The 15,517-nt window shown below is 40.5% G+C and overlaps 1 protein-coding gene across 10 annotated transcripts in view; it reads right to left on the reverse strand.

Moving 5' to 3' along the window:
- HECTD1 (HECT domain E3 ubiquitin protein ligase 1) overlaps positions 1-15,517 on the reverse strand; it is a 365,311-nt gene that overhangs the window by 289,502 nt on the left and 60,292 nt on the right. For all 10 annotated transcript variants that reach the window (XM_033952151.1, XM_033952152.1, XM_033952156.1 and 7 more), the window contains exons 4-6: positions 13,603-13,830; positions 12,646-12,927; positions 4,818-5,088 (exon numbers count right to left, since the gene is read on the reverse strand). In XM_033952151.1, the coding sequence (XP_033808042.1) occupies positions 4,818-5,088; positions 12,646-12,927; positions 13,603-13,830 (781 nt within the window). The remainder of the gene's footprint in view (positions 1-4,817; positions 5,089-12,645; positions 12,928-13,602; positions 13,831-15,517) is intronic.

The raw sequence follows: 15,517 nt of genomic DNA on the forward strand, positions 1-15,517 counted from the left end.
TCAAACAACCGAAAATGCAACTCCATCTCCAAAAAACATAGCCAAACCATGCGCAATAGTCACGAATACTGAAACAGGGTGGGGCTCTGGATTCATCTGCTGTGACTAAAGGAAAGAAAATTAACAGGTAAGAACATAATTTTTCCTTCATTGTCATCAACAGCAGATGAATCCAGAGACTAGTGGGATGTGGCAAAGCAGTCCAAACATAGGGAGGGAAACAAACACCACTGCATCAATTCCAACATACCGACGGCTAAGTCAGAAGAAGCCTCACACCCCGACCACCACAGTGGATTCCTAGAGAACAACCAAGATATAGTGAAAACTGCCCCGTCTAACTCATGCTATGCAGCATATGGTCACTTGATGCCATTGCTGCACCATTGATGATCTAGGCAAGAAGTCCTTCCGTTGTCAAAGGGGGGGTCATCCTGTCAGAGCTTAGCTTCCAACAAAGCTTTGCATCTTAAACCATAGTAACTTGATGGGCTTTATTATCTAACCCAAACAATAGGCCAAATGGGTAGTGCCAGCGATAGCGAATATCATGCAATGAGAGACATCGGGTGACCTCCCGAAACTCTCTCCTCCTTTTCAGAGTAATAGCAGACACATCAGCAGAAGAGTTTTACTTTAGCATCCTCTACCTCCACATGGCCTACTTTCCGCGCAGCTTGTAATATGCACTCTTTGAGAGAGTAGCGTGCAAAGCAGGCTACAATGTCTCTGGGTCTGATTGCTTGCAGTCCAAAGTTTGAAGGGCTGCTTCTCCAGGATAGGAATGTGGCAAAACGATAGATTGGTTGAAGTGGAATTCTGAGACTACTTTAGGGAGGAATTTTGAATGAATTTGAAGGACTATTCTGTCATGATAAAACCTTTTATAGGGAGGATCCAATACAAGGGCTTGAAGTTCACACACACAGTGTGCCGACATGAGGGCTATGAGGAAAAGAACTTTCCAAGTAGCTTGAGAGTTCAAGATGTAAGTGGTTCAAAAGGAAATTTCATAGAAGCAAAGAGAGCCACATTAAGATCCCAAGCCACAGGAGGTGAATTGGTAGGTGGTTTTGTGTGAAATAGGCTTTTACATAAAACAAGGCTACTAAGGGGTGTACAGAAAGTGGTTTGTTGTCTAGGAGAGAATGAAATGCACCGAGATGATCTCTAATCAAAATGTTTTTAGACAAAAATTAGAGAGGTAGAAAAGGTAGTCAAGAATGAACGGAAATGAACACGAGGCAGGCTCCAGAGAATATAATACATACCAGGAAGTAAAATTTGTCCACTTGAAGTGATAACAGCACTGAGTGGAAGTTTTCCTAGGAACTTCAATGACAGTGCACGACAGCTATTCCATATGAGATGGCAAATATGAGCAATAACTATGAGATGACAAAGGGAATCTCAAGACCATATATGCAAGATGAATCCCACTCTCAAAGAGAAATTTAGGCAGTATTTTAATTGAGGCCTGAAGGAATATGCCCTTTATAAGGCAAATGGGCAGTCTCGAATACAATTTACTGGGAAGCGGTCAAATCAATTTTGAGGGGCAAGATCATAGCTTACACTGTTAGTAAGTGGAAAGGAAATGAGGCTACCTTGGTAGAGCTTACTAAACAATTATCTATTGCCGTTCCTATGTTGTCTCTGGCAGCCTTTGGCAGCCTTCAGGATGTTATCTTAGCATCCGTAAACAGATTGATACTATCCTGAATAATAGAGCTCTCACTCACATTGATGCCTATAAGTATAAATTCCATTGCTGGGGGAATAAAGCAAGTAAACTTCTGGCTACTCTGGTAAGACCCATAAGAACAGTGTCACATATCACTCACCTCAAAAACGGGACTAAGGGACACAGCACAAACGAGAATGATATAATGAACCAGTTTGTACAGTTTTACTAAGAACAAGGGCCCCTATAATGAAGCTCAGAGATGAGGTGTTTTTTTTAGCAAAAGAGTTACCCCAAGTGTCTCCATACATTTAGCCATACTAAATGCACCTATAACAGTTAAAGAAGTCCAACAGGCCATTGGTAAACTAAAATTAGCAAAGGCCCCTGGCCTTGATGGTATGGACCCAGAGTTTTATAAAATTCATGAATATGTTGGGCCAACTATGGCTGCGATGTGTGTGGAATTTCAGAGAGGCGGTTTTCTGCTCCCAGAACAGAGTCACGCACATGTAATTGTTCTCCTTAAACTGGGCAGAACTTGTAGAATTCTATAGACCCAATATGGCTTCTAAATCAGGACATGAAACTGATTAATGCCATTTTAGCATGGAGACTAGGCACTATTATCCCCACACTGATTCACATAGATCAGGTGGGATTTGTCTCAGGCAGATTTGCATCATCTAATATCTTAAGAGCTCTTAAAGCTTTGAGAGAGGGAGACAATATCCTGGCTAGTCTAGACGCTGAAAAAGCCTTTAATAAGGTAACCTGGAATTATCTCTTTTGGATGCTTCGTAAGTTTGGAATAGTGGGATCGTTTCAAAGTAGGTAATTAATCTATACAAGGATCCCACAGTCCAACTTTTGATTAATAAGAAACAAACTGAATCTTTCTCCCTGAAAAGAGGGACCCGTCAAGGCTGCCCCTTGTTGTTCCTTTTACCCCTCCAACAGTTAGCTATCAAGCTATGCACCTCTCCCCATTTTCATGGTTTGTAGGTGGGAGGGAGGGGAATGGCTGAAACATACATGCCTTTTTTTATATACTTCCAGCTCTAGCATTACTTTCAACAAAAAAGTAAATGCCAGCCTGAGGGAGGGAAATTCTTAAGAGTGGACACAATTTTCTTGCATCTCCCCACTCATTTAAATTCTGTTTCCATATGGTACAGAGTGGGCAAGGACGAATGGCAACTGACATATCTAGATTCCCTAGCTCAACAATAGTCCAGGAATGTCAGGGTTCCAGTTACCAGTAAGCGCATGCAGGACTGTTTTGCCCACAGTCAAAATTCAAAGAACATACAACTGCAAGAAATACAGTATAAGATAATCCATAGGGCTTATTTTACTAAATGCCAGGGGACCTTCAGAGAAAAAAACATAAGAATAAACAAGTGAATATCTATTAGACAATATATTATAATGCTGACAAACACGCTTTTCGCTTCTATAATCTTCAAATTGTCCGTGAAGTTCCCAGTGAACCATTTCCTTCATACTGATGTTCCAAACTGACAGGGGAAGAGGTGACTCATCCATCCAGTATCAAATAATTCCTCTCTTAGCCAATATAAGTATACTGGAGATAAATTTACAGTGTACAGATGGCAAACAGTGACTCACTAGTGTGTTGGTGCGACCCAAAAGCAGAGCCTCGTAAGATCACTGTATTGGCTGATGGAGAACAGCAACTAGAAAGTCCAGAATCCCACTCAATTAAGATTCCAAGGTCACGCATTCGACCAGCATATGTATCAAAGTACTCACTGCACACTTACATTTTACACATTCCTTCCCGGACCAGAACCCCGCTCAGGTCCTCTGGCATTTAGTAAAATAAGCCCTGTATTTCTTGCAGTTGTGTGGGGAGGGAGAGATGGGATATTCACTCCTGGAAAAAATTGTTTCTCAAAAGGTTTTTTGTTTGTAACTGATATATGCATACTTGAAGCATTATATTATGTTTTTAAAACGTCTTGCTTTGTAAGGCACTGTCGCTATGAGTGTGTATGCCTTGATTCTATTTTTTGCTCAATAAAAAAAACAAAAAAAAACCCCAATGTCTGGGGCAAAAAAGGTCTGGCCCGAAAACCATAAAATCATAAATGAAGAAAAATTAACCATATTTGAAGGAACGATTAACACTGAGAAAAATTAAGTATTATGAAGAAAACTACAACAAAATAAACCTGGGAAGGCACAAAAAAATATCTAAGTTTAATGAACTGAGGAGAACCAGAAGACATAGCTTCTCAGTTCCATGGAAAACTAAGAACTGATGGTCCCGAGAGCTGACTTTGGGCAGGAAAGCACCTGCACTGCCTAAAGACAAAGCGACAGCGCACTCAGCAGTGTCCATACCAGGTTCCGTGCATGACGTCACCCACATGTGAGAATATTATGACTACTCGTCTTCAGAGATTAGACTATATTTTATTTCTCAAACCTGACTTTTGGGACCACAAGACAGGAACTCCAAATGAATATGCATATGAGAATTTGAATTCTCTCTCTAATGTGTATTAATTATGGATATTTTGATAACCTGACCAACTGGTAGTACTCTAGAACTTGAAAATCCTTCCTCAAGAAAAACAAGATCTTAAGAACACCAAAAAAATTATTGCACAAGCAATAAGAATCCAGGACTAGGCTGAAGTTATACCAGTGAAGAAGTCAATGAAAAACATGCTGACACGAAGTATGGTGCTAGAAGGAAGCCTAGATCAGGTGTTAATGTAACAAAGCAAAGACAAGACAAAAAAATGCAAAGGAGCTGCATCAGAAAAAGGATCACAGTAAAGAGAAGGAAAAACAATTGGTTTTGAAACTGAATAGCTCTCACAGGAAATAGCTTCCGAATGGACAAACTGAATAGTCTACCTTTGTCATCTTCTATGTTTCTATCTTGATTTTCTCTCCTATTTGTTAACTGCCATATAAGAAATATTATAAAAGTTACCGTGCATTATTTGCATGAAATGCAATTCTATACTTATGTGTTTCTGAACACAGTCTTAAAATCTTACCGATGAAGCATTTGCTTTATCAAAATTGGCTGAAAAATGGTATTAGGAGATAATGTTACGGCTTACAATTGTTTTCTTGAATATGTATTATTTACCTCCTGTATCAATGGCATCTATGAGGGCATCCGTATCCTTACTGCGAATGCAGTCTATCAGTTGTCGGTGGGAACGTTCTCCAGAGCTATCCAGCCTGCGCAGCCCTGGGATTCTGCCAGTAGATCCAGCGCTGGACTTTGGCAGTGCCTTGCGACCTTCAAACAGCAGCACTAAAAGAAGATCAACCAGTCGCATGGTATCTAGCACACACCTCTCATCACCCTGTAAGGCACTCTCGATTGAATCAGGAAGTTCTGATCGCAGCAAATCCTTAGAAAATAAAAATAATTCAGAAAACAATTCATTTTATTATAAGCTTAAATGGCACACAAAATCATTTTAAGGAAAACCAAGGCCCTTTTTTACAAAGGCGATAATTGCAGTGGACTGTGGTAATCAATCCAATGCCCATAGGGATTCAATGGGCAAAGTGTTTGCTGTGCGGCAGCTGCTACTGCACCTTTGTAAAAGGGGGTAGAGATAAGTGTTTAACTGAAGTAAAAAGCTTGCCTAAAAATACTAAAGGTGGCATTTTCAAACTATGTGCAACTATCGTACATGATATACCTACCGCCTTTCAAGATAAAGTCAAAACAGTTTACAATCTCAATAAAATGATAGTTTATAAAGGAAGAAAATAACTAAGATGTAATAAGACAGAAGAGGAAAGAAAATTTAAAGAAAAAGAAACTATTACACATAGTAGAACAAGTTCCGCCATCTTGGCTGAATTAGAAATTTCAAGAGAAAGTTATGGAAAATAAATTGAGATAAAGACTACTCATTCTTCTTACTTACAGGCTTGGCACCAATTTTCAAAGCAAAATATGGGGTTTTTTTGTTTTGAAAACTGCCATGGGTACAAAATACATGTTTGAAAACGGATCTATGCATATACTTTTCCTCCCGTGATCTAAATAAGCCCCAAGAAAAGCCTTTTCTCAGTGCAGCAATTAACCAAACTGAAGACAGACAATTTTCAGACAGCAGATAGAATGCTTTGTACCCACATGAATAGTTTTGAAAACTGACCCTTATGTCAGACTAGAATTTGATTTTAGCTTCAGGTTTTCAGTCCTTGTACTAGTAGTCAGTGAATATAGGCACCACTTGTTAAGAACCCCTGCTTTAAATGAATACCTTCTTTATAAAAAAAAAAAAAAAAATGACCTTTGGGGAGCTATGGCTCCCATCCTGGAAATGCTCTGTCAAATGTAGTCTTGTGCTTCCTAAACATGGAATTCTTTTTTTGGTACATTATGAAGGACTGACCTAGTGGTTAGAGAAGCTGTCTCAGCACCCCAAGGTTATGAGTTTTCCATTGCAGCTCTTTGCGACTCTGGGCAAATCACTTAACACTTTATAACTGACCACTTTGATTGCATAAACCACACAGAAAAAGCTGTATTGCCATCCTCTCTTTTATTTAAAGGCTACTCATTAAAATTAAAATTCCCCAATCCTAATTGTTCACTTTCTCATAAATGGAGTACTTTGTTTCAGTGAATTTATGGTCTACAAACAGACTAACTTATTGGTAAAAAGCAAACTTTATTCAAAGAGAATGACCCGGTGACAAAATTAATCATCGTTCCCATCCCAGAGGATAATCGCTGGAAACCATCTCCTAATTCCTTTCCTCAAGTCCTACCACACTAGTCTATACCATTTGGTTGCAACCTCCTCCTACCAGCAGGGGAAGGAAAAGAAACTTAATTCTTCCAGTTACACCACCAATATAAGAGCTGGTGCAGCCTGAAATTTTCCAGTATGACACTACCAAAGTAGTAAAAGGTCCAACTCACCACATACTCATGTGTGCACCTATCAACAACCACTGCAGCATATGTAATAATCAACTTATACTATGCACAGTTACTGAAATTAAATAAAGAACAGGCTGAACACCATAGGGAAAGGAAATCCAATACTGCAATTTTCCAGGGTGAGTCTTGTAGGAGCTAATACCTATTTCTAGTGAACAGAAAAGTTCCAGATATTAGCTCGAGGCAGAAAAATGTGTACTGCAACAATATATATATGTATGTAACACTAATATCAGTAATAATACAAAAAATTTTGTAGTGAGAAGATCTCAGTGTGGATTGGTCAGTCAAATGAATGGAAACCATTTAATCCTTCAATCCGTGCGCGAGTGACAACCCAGCACACCACACCATCATAGAATCTTACTCGTGTGTAGTGAATCAAAATAACAGTGCACAATAACACTCGTGATAAATCATACAAAATTATATAAAGTTGCAGTAACACATTAACTGACCTATTTCTATGCATAAAGCCTCTATTAGCCTGGCTGAGGCCTATAAACCAAACTCTGGCTGCAACAAAACCATTCTGTCATAGCTACTTCAAAACTTCCTTTGTGTGCTGGTCAGAGACTGACATTCTTAGGAATATCTGAATTAGAGAATGACACGGGGACAAATTTTTCCCCATCCCTCCAGGAACTCATTTTCCTGTCCCAGCAAGTTCTTTTCCTGTTCATGCCCCATTCCTACAAGCTCTGTCCTCATCTGCCCAAGCCTCAAACACTTTAAAATCATAAGTGTTTGAGGCTTGTGTGGTTAAACAGAGCTTACAGGAATGGGGCGGGAAAGGTACAGCGACAAAACTCGGTGATGGGATGGGGAAATTGAGTTCCTGCGGAGATGGGGACAAATTTATCGCCTTGCCTTTCTCTAACCTGCATTTCTCTCTGGTGTGAAACCTAGAGAGAGAGATTTTATTACCTGGAATGAGGTAACCCTCATTAGGGGCACCAGCAGTTTCAACTCTGATAAGGAGGGCCATTTGCAAGACCAGGGGTCTTCTGCAGTACAGCCATCTTGGACCATACTGATAACATTCACCATCTAGCCAGCTCAGTGGTTCTAATTAGCCAGGGTCTTACCTCACCTCATCTACTGTCCATGTGCACATCTATGCCAGCAAGTCTTTGTGTGTGCCCACTCATTCAGAGAACTGTTCTTCTACTACTATTATTATTATTATAATTATTTCTGTAGCGCTACTATACATGATATGATGTCATCTCTCTTTCTCATCCAGCAAAAGACTTTTCTCTGATGGGTGTTATTTCATCAGAAGAAACAAAAAACAATGTGGAGAAGTAATGCTCCTGAGATGGACTTTATTAATTTAAAATAATATTATATTATGGCAAACCACATAAAAACCTCTAGGAAGCAGTCCGCTGAAAAGCTTTGGACCCTGGACCCAACATGGTCCGTGTTTCGACAGAATATCTTCTTCAGGGGTCCCTATGAAGTCCTATAGTAAAGATACGTGGATAAAAATGCCAGTCAGAAATAAACTGTTCTGTAGAAGCTGTGTGCAGGACATGGGCTCCAAAAGCCACATTATTTTTTGTTTCTTCTTGGATTTGTCTATGGAGATCATTGGGTCAATTCTCTTGTTTTTGTCTGTAATTTCACCAGCCAACATTAAGTTCCAAAGGACAGTCCTTTGCAATCTTGAACCAGAACTCTTAAGTATGAAACAATCACTACTAGATAGCATTCCAGCTTCATTGTTGAAGCAGCCTCGACTACAAAGACTGAAGACACAGTCGAATAAGGTATGCTATCTACATGACCTTGTCTAGGGCCAGCTGTGAAACATCAGTTTGGAGTCTAGGAAAGAGAAAGAGGCGAGTCCTGCCATACCAGGGGAGCAACATATCTTTATGAGTGCATTCAAGGGGATGAGAGAATGTCATACTTCTTATGGTCTAGTGCAGGGGTGTCAACCTCAATCACATAAGGAGCTGAAATCTAAACACAGGCTAAGTCACGGGCTGAATTTTTTAAGATACTTAGGGGTCCTTTTACTAAGGTGTGCTAACCGATTTAGTGCACACTAAATGCTAATGCATCCAATATATTCCTATGGGCATCTTAGCATGTAGCGCGCACTAAATCAATTACCACACCTTAATAAAAGGACCTCTTAGTCTTAGTAAAAGTATAGGGTTACAACCTCTCCAACTCCATGCCAGCTCTGTGGTGTAAATAAAATAAATAAAAATGACTTTTCCTCTCTCTTTTAGGTCCTAATTCACGCTTGTTGTCTAACACCAGCTCTGACAGGATACACATTTCAAATCTGACATACTGCAATCACAAAATAGAAAATAAAATTATTTTTTCAACTTTTTGTTGTTTGGTCATTTTGTTTTTCCATTATCTTGGTCCCAGTTTCTCTTTCTGCTTTTTGTCTATCTTCTACTAATTCTCTTTCTAGTGTCTGCTGTCCATTCATCCTCTTCTCTCTTGTTCCATTCTCTCCTTATGCCTGTTTCCAATATATTGATTTTTCCCATTCAGCTTTCTTAACTTTTTCTTTTTTGCTTCTATCCACTCAATCTTGCCCTCTTTCTCACCTTTTTGTTTTAAAATTTTAAGCTACCTCTCAATTCTCCATCTCTCCTCAGTCCCTAGCTCTCCCATTTCCCATCTCACTCCTTTCTCAGCCTCCTATTTCCTTCTATCTACTCCCCATTACCACATCTCTCCTCCTCTCTTCCCGTGGATCAACATTTTACTTCCTCTCTTTTCTGTTGTTCTTCCTTCCCCCCTTGATGCTGAACAATAGATAGAAGTAAAAAAAAAGATGCTGCATCTCTCTCTCTCTCTCTCCCTTCCACTCCCAGGCCTAACATTTCTCCCTCCCTTCCATCCCCAGATCCAACTTCTCTCCCTTTCTCTTAACAACTGCCCAATCCCATCTCTCCCTCCTGTCTGCCTGCCTGCCTCCCTCCCCCCAGGTACACCATTTCTCCCCTCTCTCTTCCCAACAGTTCTTCCTTCAAGTATCTCTTTCCCTCCTCCTCCTCCTCCTCCACACCATCACAGGTCCAACTTCTCTCTCTTCAGAACATTGTCCACCATCTTTTTGTCCTCTTGTTTCTGGCTCCATAAGCTTTCCCCATGCCCAGTATGGCCCCATAAACTTTCCCCCACACCCAATCTGGCATTGCTTTTAATACTCTCCTCCTTCCTACTTAATAAAAATTTTTTAAAAACCAAGAACCAGTTAGTCCAGGAGGCTTCCTCGGCCCAGCATGTGTTCCCCCTTCTCCCTGTGTGGTTCGATGTCACCGTTACGCTGAAAAAGTGGCCCGCAGCATTGCTCCCGGAACTTCCCCTTCTCATGGCCCAGCATGTCTTCCCTCCCACGGCGTTCTGATGTCGCTGTAATGCTGAAAAATCTGCTGGCCCCTTCCTGCTTTCTGTCTGCTGTGGTACATCGGGGTGAAAACAGGAAGTTGCATCTATGTCTATTTGTGTAGCATGCGAGCTGCCCTGCACCTTGCACAAAAACAGGAGAAAGCTGCTATTTGGACTTTCAAGAAGCTTAATGCTAAGCCCTGCTATAAGTCATGGGGAGGGCTTCAATGGCTGAGAGGGTGTAGATGGGCTGGAGTGAGTTCCGACATAGATTTCGGCAGTTGGAACCCAAGAACAGTACTGGGTAGAGCTTTGGATTCTTGCCCAGAAAAAACTAAGAAGAAAAAATTTAAAAAATTTAAACTGAATCAGGAAGGGCAGACTGGATGGACCATTTGGGTCTTTATCTACCGTCATCTACTATGTTATTATGTTGCAAAAAACCTAGAATCTCTGGTGCTCTGAGTCCAGTAAGAAAAATTCTGCTCCATGCACTAATGCTCAAGCATAAGTCAAATTCTGACATATGGTAAGAAGACAGGCGTCTTGTGTGTAGTGATTGTTGAAGATGAAAAGCACTTATTCCTCAGTCACCACCTTTCAAGAGTCAATCCATAAGGTCAGAAGGATCAGGGTCCTCCATAATCACTGGGCCCTGAACCAGGTCCCTCAACTCCTCAGGAGTAGAAGAGGAGCTCCTGCCAGGCAGCAAGTGCATAAGATTGACAGGGAAGAGTCACAAAAGTATGGCTCCAGGCAAGAACAGGGTTGTACCAGAGCATCAACACCCTCCAAGTTAGACTCCCTCCCATGGCCAAGTCGCCATCAGGTCAAAGAAGGGCATGCCCAGATGTCATACCAAAAGATGAAAGGGTCATGATCAGCTGGAATCTTCTGCCATCCAGAAGATTCTAGCTGAATAAATCCACTTGAAAATTCTCCACTCCTACAACATGTATTGCCGACATATGAGAAGCAAGCTTTAGTCCACCTGCAGATTCAGTTAGCCTCCAGGGCCATAGATGCATTTGTGGTTCTCCCCTCCTAGCCGATATACACTACAATGGTGTTGTCTGATATCACCCACACATCCTTCTTCTCCACCAACGGAAGGAACTTCAACAGCATATGCTGAATGGCTTGTGTCTCCAGCTGATTGATGGGTCACTGAGCCTCCAAGGACCAACGGCCTTGAATTGAACAGTCCAGACAGTGGGCCCCACCCCAGCCCTGGGGGCTAGCATCAGTAGTCAAGACTTTCCATGTGGGAGGGTCCAATCCCCTATCCCTACCCTGAGGAGATGATGCAGCTCATCCCATCTCTGATGAAACTCCCACAAGAGGAAGTCAACTCTCAAATTGGAAATACAAGGTCCCATGGGATAGCAATGCCCTCACCCAAAACACAACCTCCAGGATTACTGCCATTGACCCCCAAAAGCTGCAGATATAGTCCCACATCCTGTGCACACGGTCTCTGCTTCTGGAAAAAACGCTACCTGAAAGGTGCTAAAGCACATACCTAGGTATTCCAGCTATTGGGTGATCCTGAGATAGCTCTTGGCATAACTGACCACATAACCCAGGCATTCAGGGACACGTCACCTCCATCTTGGCTGCTGTGAAGATGCCTCTGAGAAGTCCCAGATTAGCCACTCATCCAAGAACAAATGCACTCAAATGTCCTGTTTGTGAAGGTTTACCACCATTACCATTGTGCCTTGTAGTTCAACGATGTTGTCACAAGAGACTGTATTGAAATTAGTTAAGTTTCCAGTTGTGGTTGTAGTCGTTTTGTTCGAGTTGCAAGGAGACTGTCTGTAACATAGCAGGTTCAACTGGGGAGGGGAAAGAATTGTAGTCTTAAGTCCACCATAAGCAGCACAGGATGTGGAAGGTATCCTGGGGAATCAAAACTAGGTCAACCTATACCATCTGTAACAGCTCTTATACTAATGATAATCATTGAATAAATTCTATTTCTCTACCTCTGCTGGCAGGAGGATGTCACAATACAATGGCATAGTCTGATCTAGCATAGACAGTAATACAATATTATTTGTCAGTAGGTATATAATCAATTTATATGTGGTAACTTGACATCTCACTACCACATTCAAACTTCTTCACTCTGGCTTCTGACATGCACCTTGGTGCGTTTTTATAGTGCCTTTTTGGTGGCTAATGGCATAAAATTTACATATGGAAATAAAACGACTAAAGCACACAGCAACCATTTAAGTGATGCACTTTAATACGAATTGGCAACTAACTATCCACTAAACTATGTATGTAAGATATCTGAACAGATGAATAAATATCCCCAACATAGATAAATTCAATGATGAAAGAGGCAGTCAACCTTTCCTATCTTTACATGTTTCATTTATACACTACAAATGTGAATTCTGTGCAGTGTTTGTGTCATTGCTATTTTAATTAACTCAGTAGATGGTCTTTTGAATGTACAGTGGTTAGATCCAAGATCACAAGCTCCATGTAGGCATTAAAAAAAATAAGGTGGCAGAAAGTTCACCCATACTTTCAGATATAATTTTTAAACAGTTAATAAACATTTAAAAGGATAAATTATAATGGCAAATACCCAGATCATTTATTAGTATAAGATTCTTACATGTGTCACAACAGGAGAACCTCTGCAGAGAGTAGATAGCAAGCTAACAATAGTTGATACTTGGCTACTAAGTTTGGAGTCCGTAGAGGTTGAAGGAGTCCCAGTGGTGCTTCGGTTGGGTTTACATGCTGAAGGTGGGCCCGACGTTGTTCCTCCTGCTGCTGCCATACGAGACAGAAGCTCTTCTGTTAGTCCATGCTTGGCTAATGGGGCTGGATCAACACCACGCCTTGTAAACCTATCCGCCAAGGAAGCAAAACATCGCAGGGCACCATCAGAAACCTACAGGAAAAAAAAAAAATTGTAATCTCTAACAATCTCTAAACAATGTGATGACAGCCATCATAGAACAAACTGTTTAAGCTTAACATTCAGACTTTATGCAGATGATACCAAAATCTGCCATACACCCTTGATGGTGTGAATTAACATAAGGAAGGATCTAGCAAAGCTTGAAAATGGTCTGAAATTTTGTAACTAAGATTTAATGCTAAGAAATGCAAGGTTATGCGTTTGGGTTGCAAAATCACAAGGGAACGGAACAGTTTAGAGGATAAAGAACTTCTGCGCGCAAAAGAGGAGCGAGACTTAGGTGTGATAATATGTAATGACCTTAAGATGGCCAAACAGGTTGAAAAGGTGACACGAAAGCCAGAAGGATGCTAGGGTGCACAGGGTGAGATATGGCCAGTATTAAGAGTATCAATTTTCAAGCATGTCAGATAACTACTGGGAATGCAAAAGCAAAAAGGAAGTGAAAAATGCTCTTAACAGACATAAAAAAACACCTTATTTTCCCATTAGGAGTGTTTTATTGTAATTTTCCTGTTGAACCTGAGAATAAGAAGCCTTCAGTCTAAGTCAGAACAGTCATATCTCAACTATATAGAAAATTGAGGGGGGTGGGGTTTGAATCTATTTTGCTGACAACTCCTCACATTGTACAAACTACCCCACCTGATGATCCTCATGCTTTAGTAAGCTGGATAAGGATTCCACACAGATCTCCAGAGATGAATCCTGAGGTTCCATCTTGCCACACAGCCTGGACACCACAGCCATGGCAGAATGAAGGGTATCTTTATGAACCAAGTGTCCACTGTCACGAATGAAGGTCAGCACACAGTTCAAACCCCCAGCTTCAAACACAGCACCTGATTCTCGTGTGCAGATCAATTCCAACACCTAATGATAAAAAAGAAAAACTATAAGCATCAGAAGCCATCATTGAGTATCAACAGACAATAAAATAAAAGATGATCCAGTATCCCTACTTCAATATGACAGTGCAAGCATCTATTAGACTTCAAATTATCCAACTTTTGTAAACGAACAGGGGACCAAAATATTCTCTAAAACAAAAAGAACCAAGTTTGTCTCATAGATGCCAACGCTGTATATCTCATTCTTCAAGTCCAAATCCATGGCCATTGCATAGCAGAAATATGCTGCTTTGTTTCTATACTCCAAATATTTCTTAAGCTTGTTTTAGGTTTTTTCAAAAAATATTCAGATATTAATTTGTACCACTTAGCGGCCTGATGCCCTTGAAAATCTGTCTAGAAACATAGACCTAGCAAGTTGTACTGATTTTTAAAGTTGCGCCAGTCAGGGAACCCTTTCTGAATGGCCTGCTTCAACTGCAACCATTTATAACCTTGAGACTTTGATACCAAATGATTGTTGTAATTGTAATTAATTTCCCATTTTCCCATTCAGAATTACATCATTTAGAGTACGAATGCCTGCCTGTAACCAATGTTTTCAGATGATTTTAGACTCGCCGATTTGTATTTTGGAGTTCAACCATAGGGATTGACATTTGATTTGCTGTATCGGAATAGGAGTTAAAGCATCTATAAATTTTAACATCACCCAAGTTGAATGGAAAATAACGTCTTTACATATTCTAAGTAATTTAATACCAATACATGGCTGAGATGAAGAGGAGGCCATAAGATGACTTTCCAGAATTAACTAATCCAGCAGATTCTCCATGAGATCAGGAAGGATTCAATACGTACCTTGACGCAAAATAAAGGCTTGATGATACCTGTAAAAATTTGGAAAATTTACCCCTATTGATTGAGATATTTGCAAAGATAGTAAGGCTATTCTAAAAGTTTTACCAAGCCAAAGGAGTGTGTGGCGCGGTGGTTGAAGCTATAGCCTCAGCACCCTGGGGTTGTGGGTTCAAACCCCGCGCTGCTCCTTCTGACCCTGGGCAAGTCAATTAACCTTCCAGAGCCCCAGGTACGTTGGATAGATTGTGAGCCCACCGGGACAGATAGGGAAAATGCTTGGGTACCTGATTGTAAAACCGCTTAGATAACCTTGATAGGCAGTATATAAAATCCTAATAAAAACTTGGGGGAAAAAAATTTTTTTTATAAAAAGAACTCTGAAAATAAACTGGTAACATACTCATTTGGTAACAAACTACAGGCGAGATCATCATTTTGATGGTTTGGACTCTCCCCCGCCAAGAAAGATGTAATGGATTCCAATGCTCACACGTTTCTTTGACTTTTAACAATAAAGATTTTTCATTTACTGTCATTGTATCTTCCAATGTTTTTTGAATCATTATACCCAAATATTTTATTCCCTCTTCCTTCCAAAGGAATGGTAATGGAAGAACCTCCAATTTACTCCAATTATTCTTTATAACCAGAAAATTTACCAAAACGATCAATCAATTCCAGTAAATGAGGGATGGTTGATTCAGGATTTTTCAAATGAAGCAAAATATCTGCATAAGCCGAAACTTTATAATCTCGACCTGCATATGGAATTCTCTGTATCTCCCTTGCCTACCAAATGGCCAACAAGGGTTCCAAAACAACATCAAAAAGCAAAGGAGATAAGGGAC

The sequence above is a fragment of the Geotrypetes seraphini genome, chromosome 7 (genome assembly GCF_902459505.1).
Source record: "Geotrypetes seraphini chromosome 7, aGeoSer1.1, whole genome shotgun sequence".
NCBI classification, from domain to species: domain Eukaryota; kingdom Metazoa; phylum Chordata; class Amphibia; order Gymnophiona; family Dermophiidae; genus Geotrypetes; species Geotrypetes seraphini.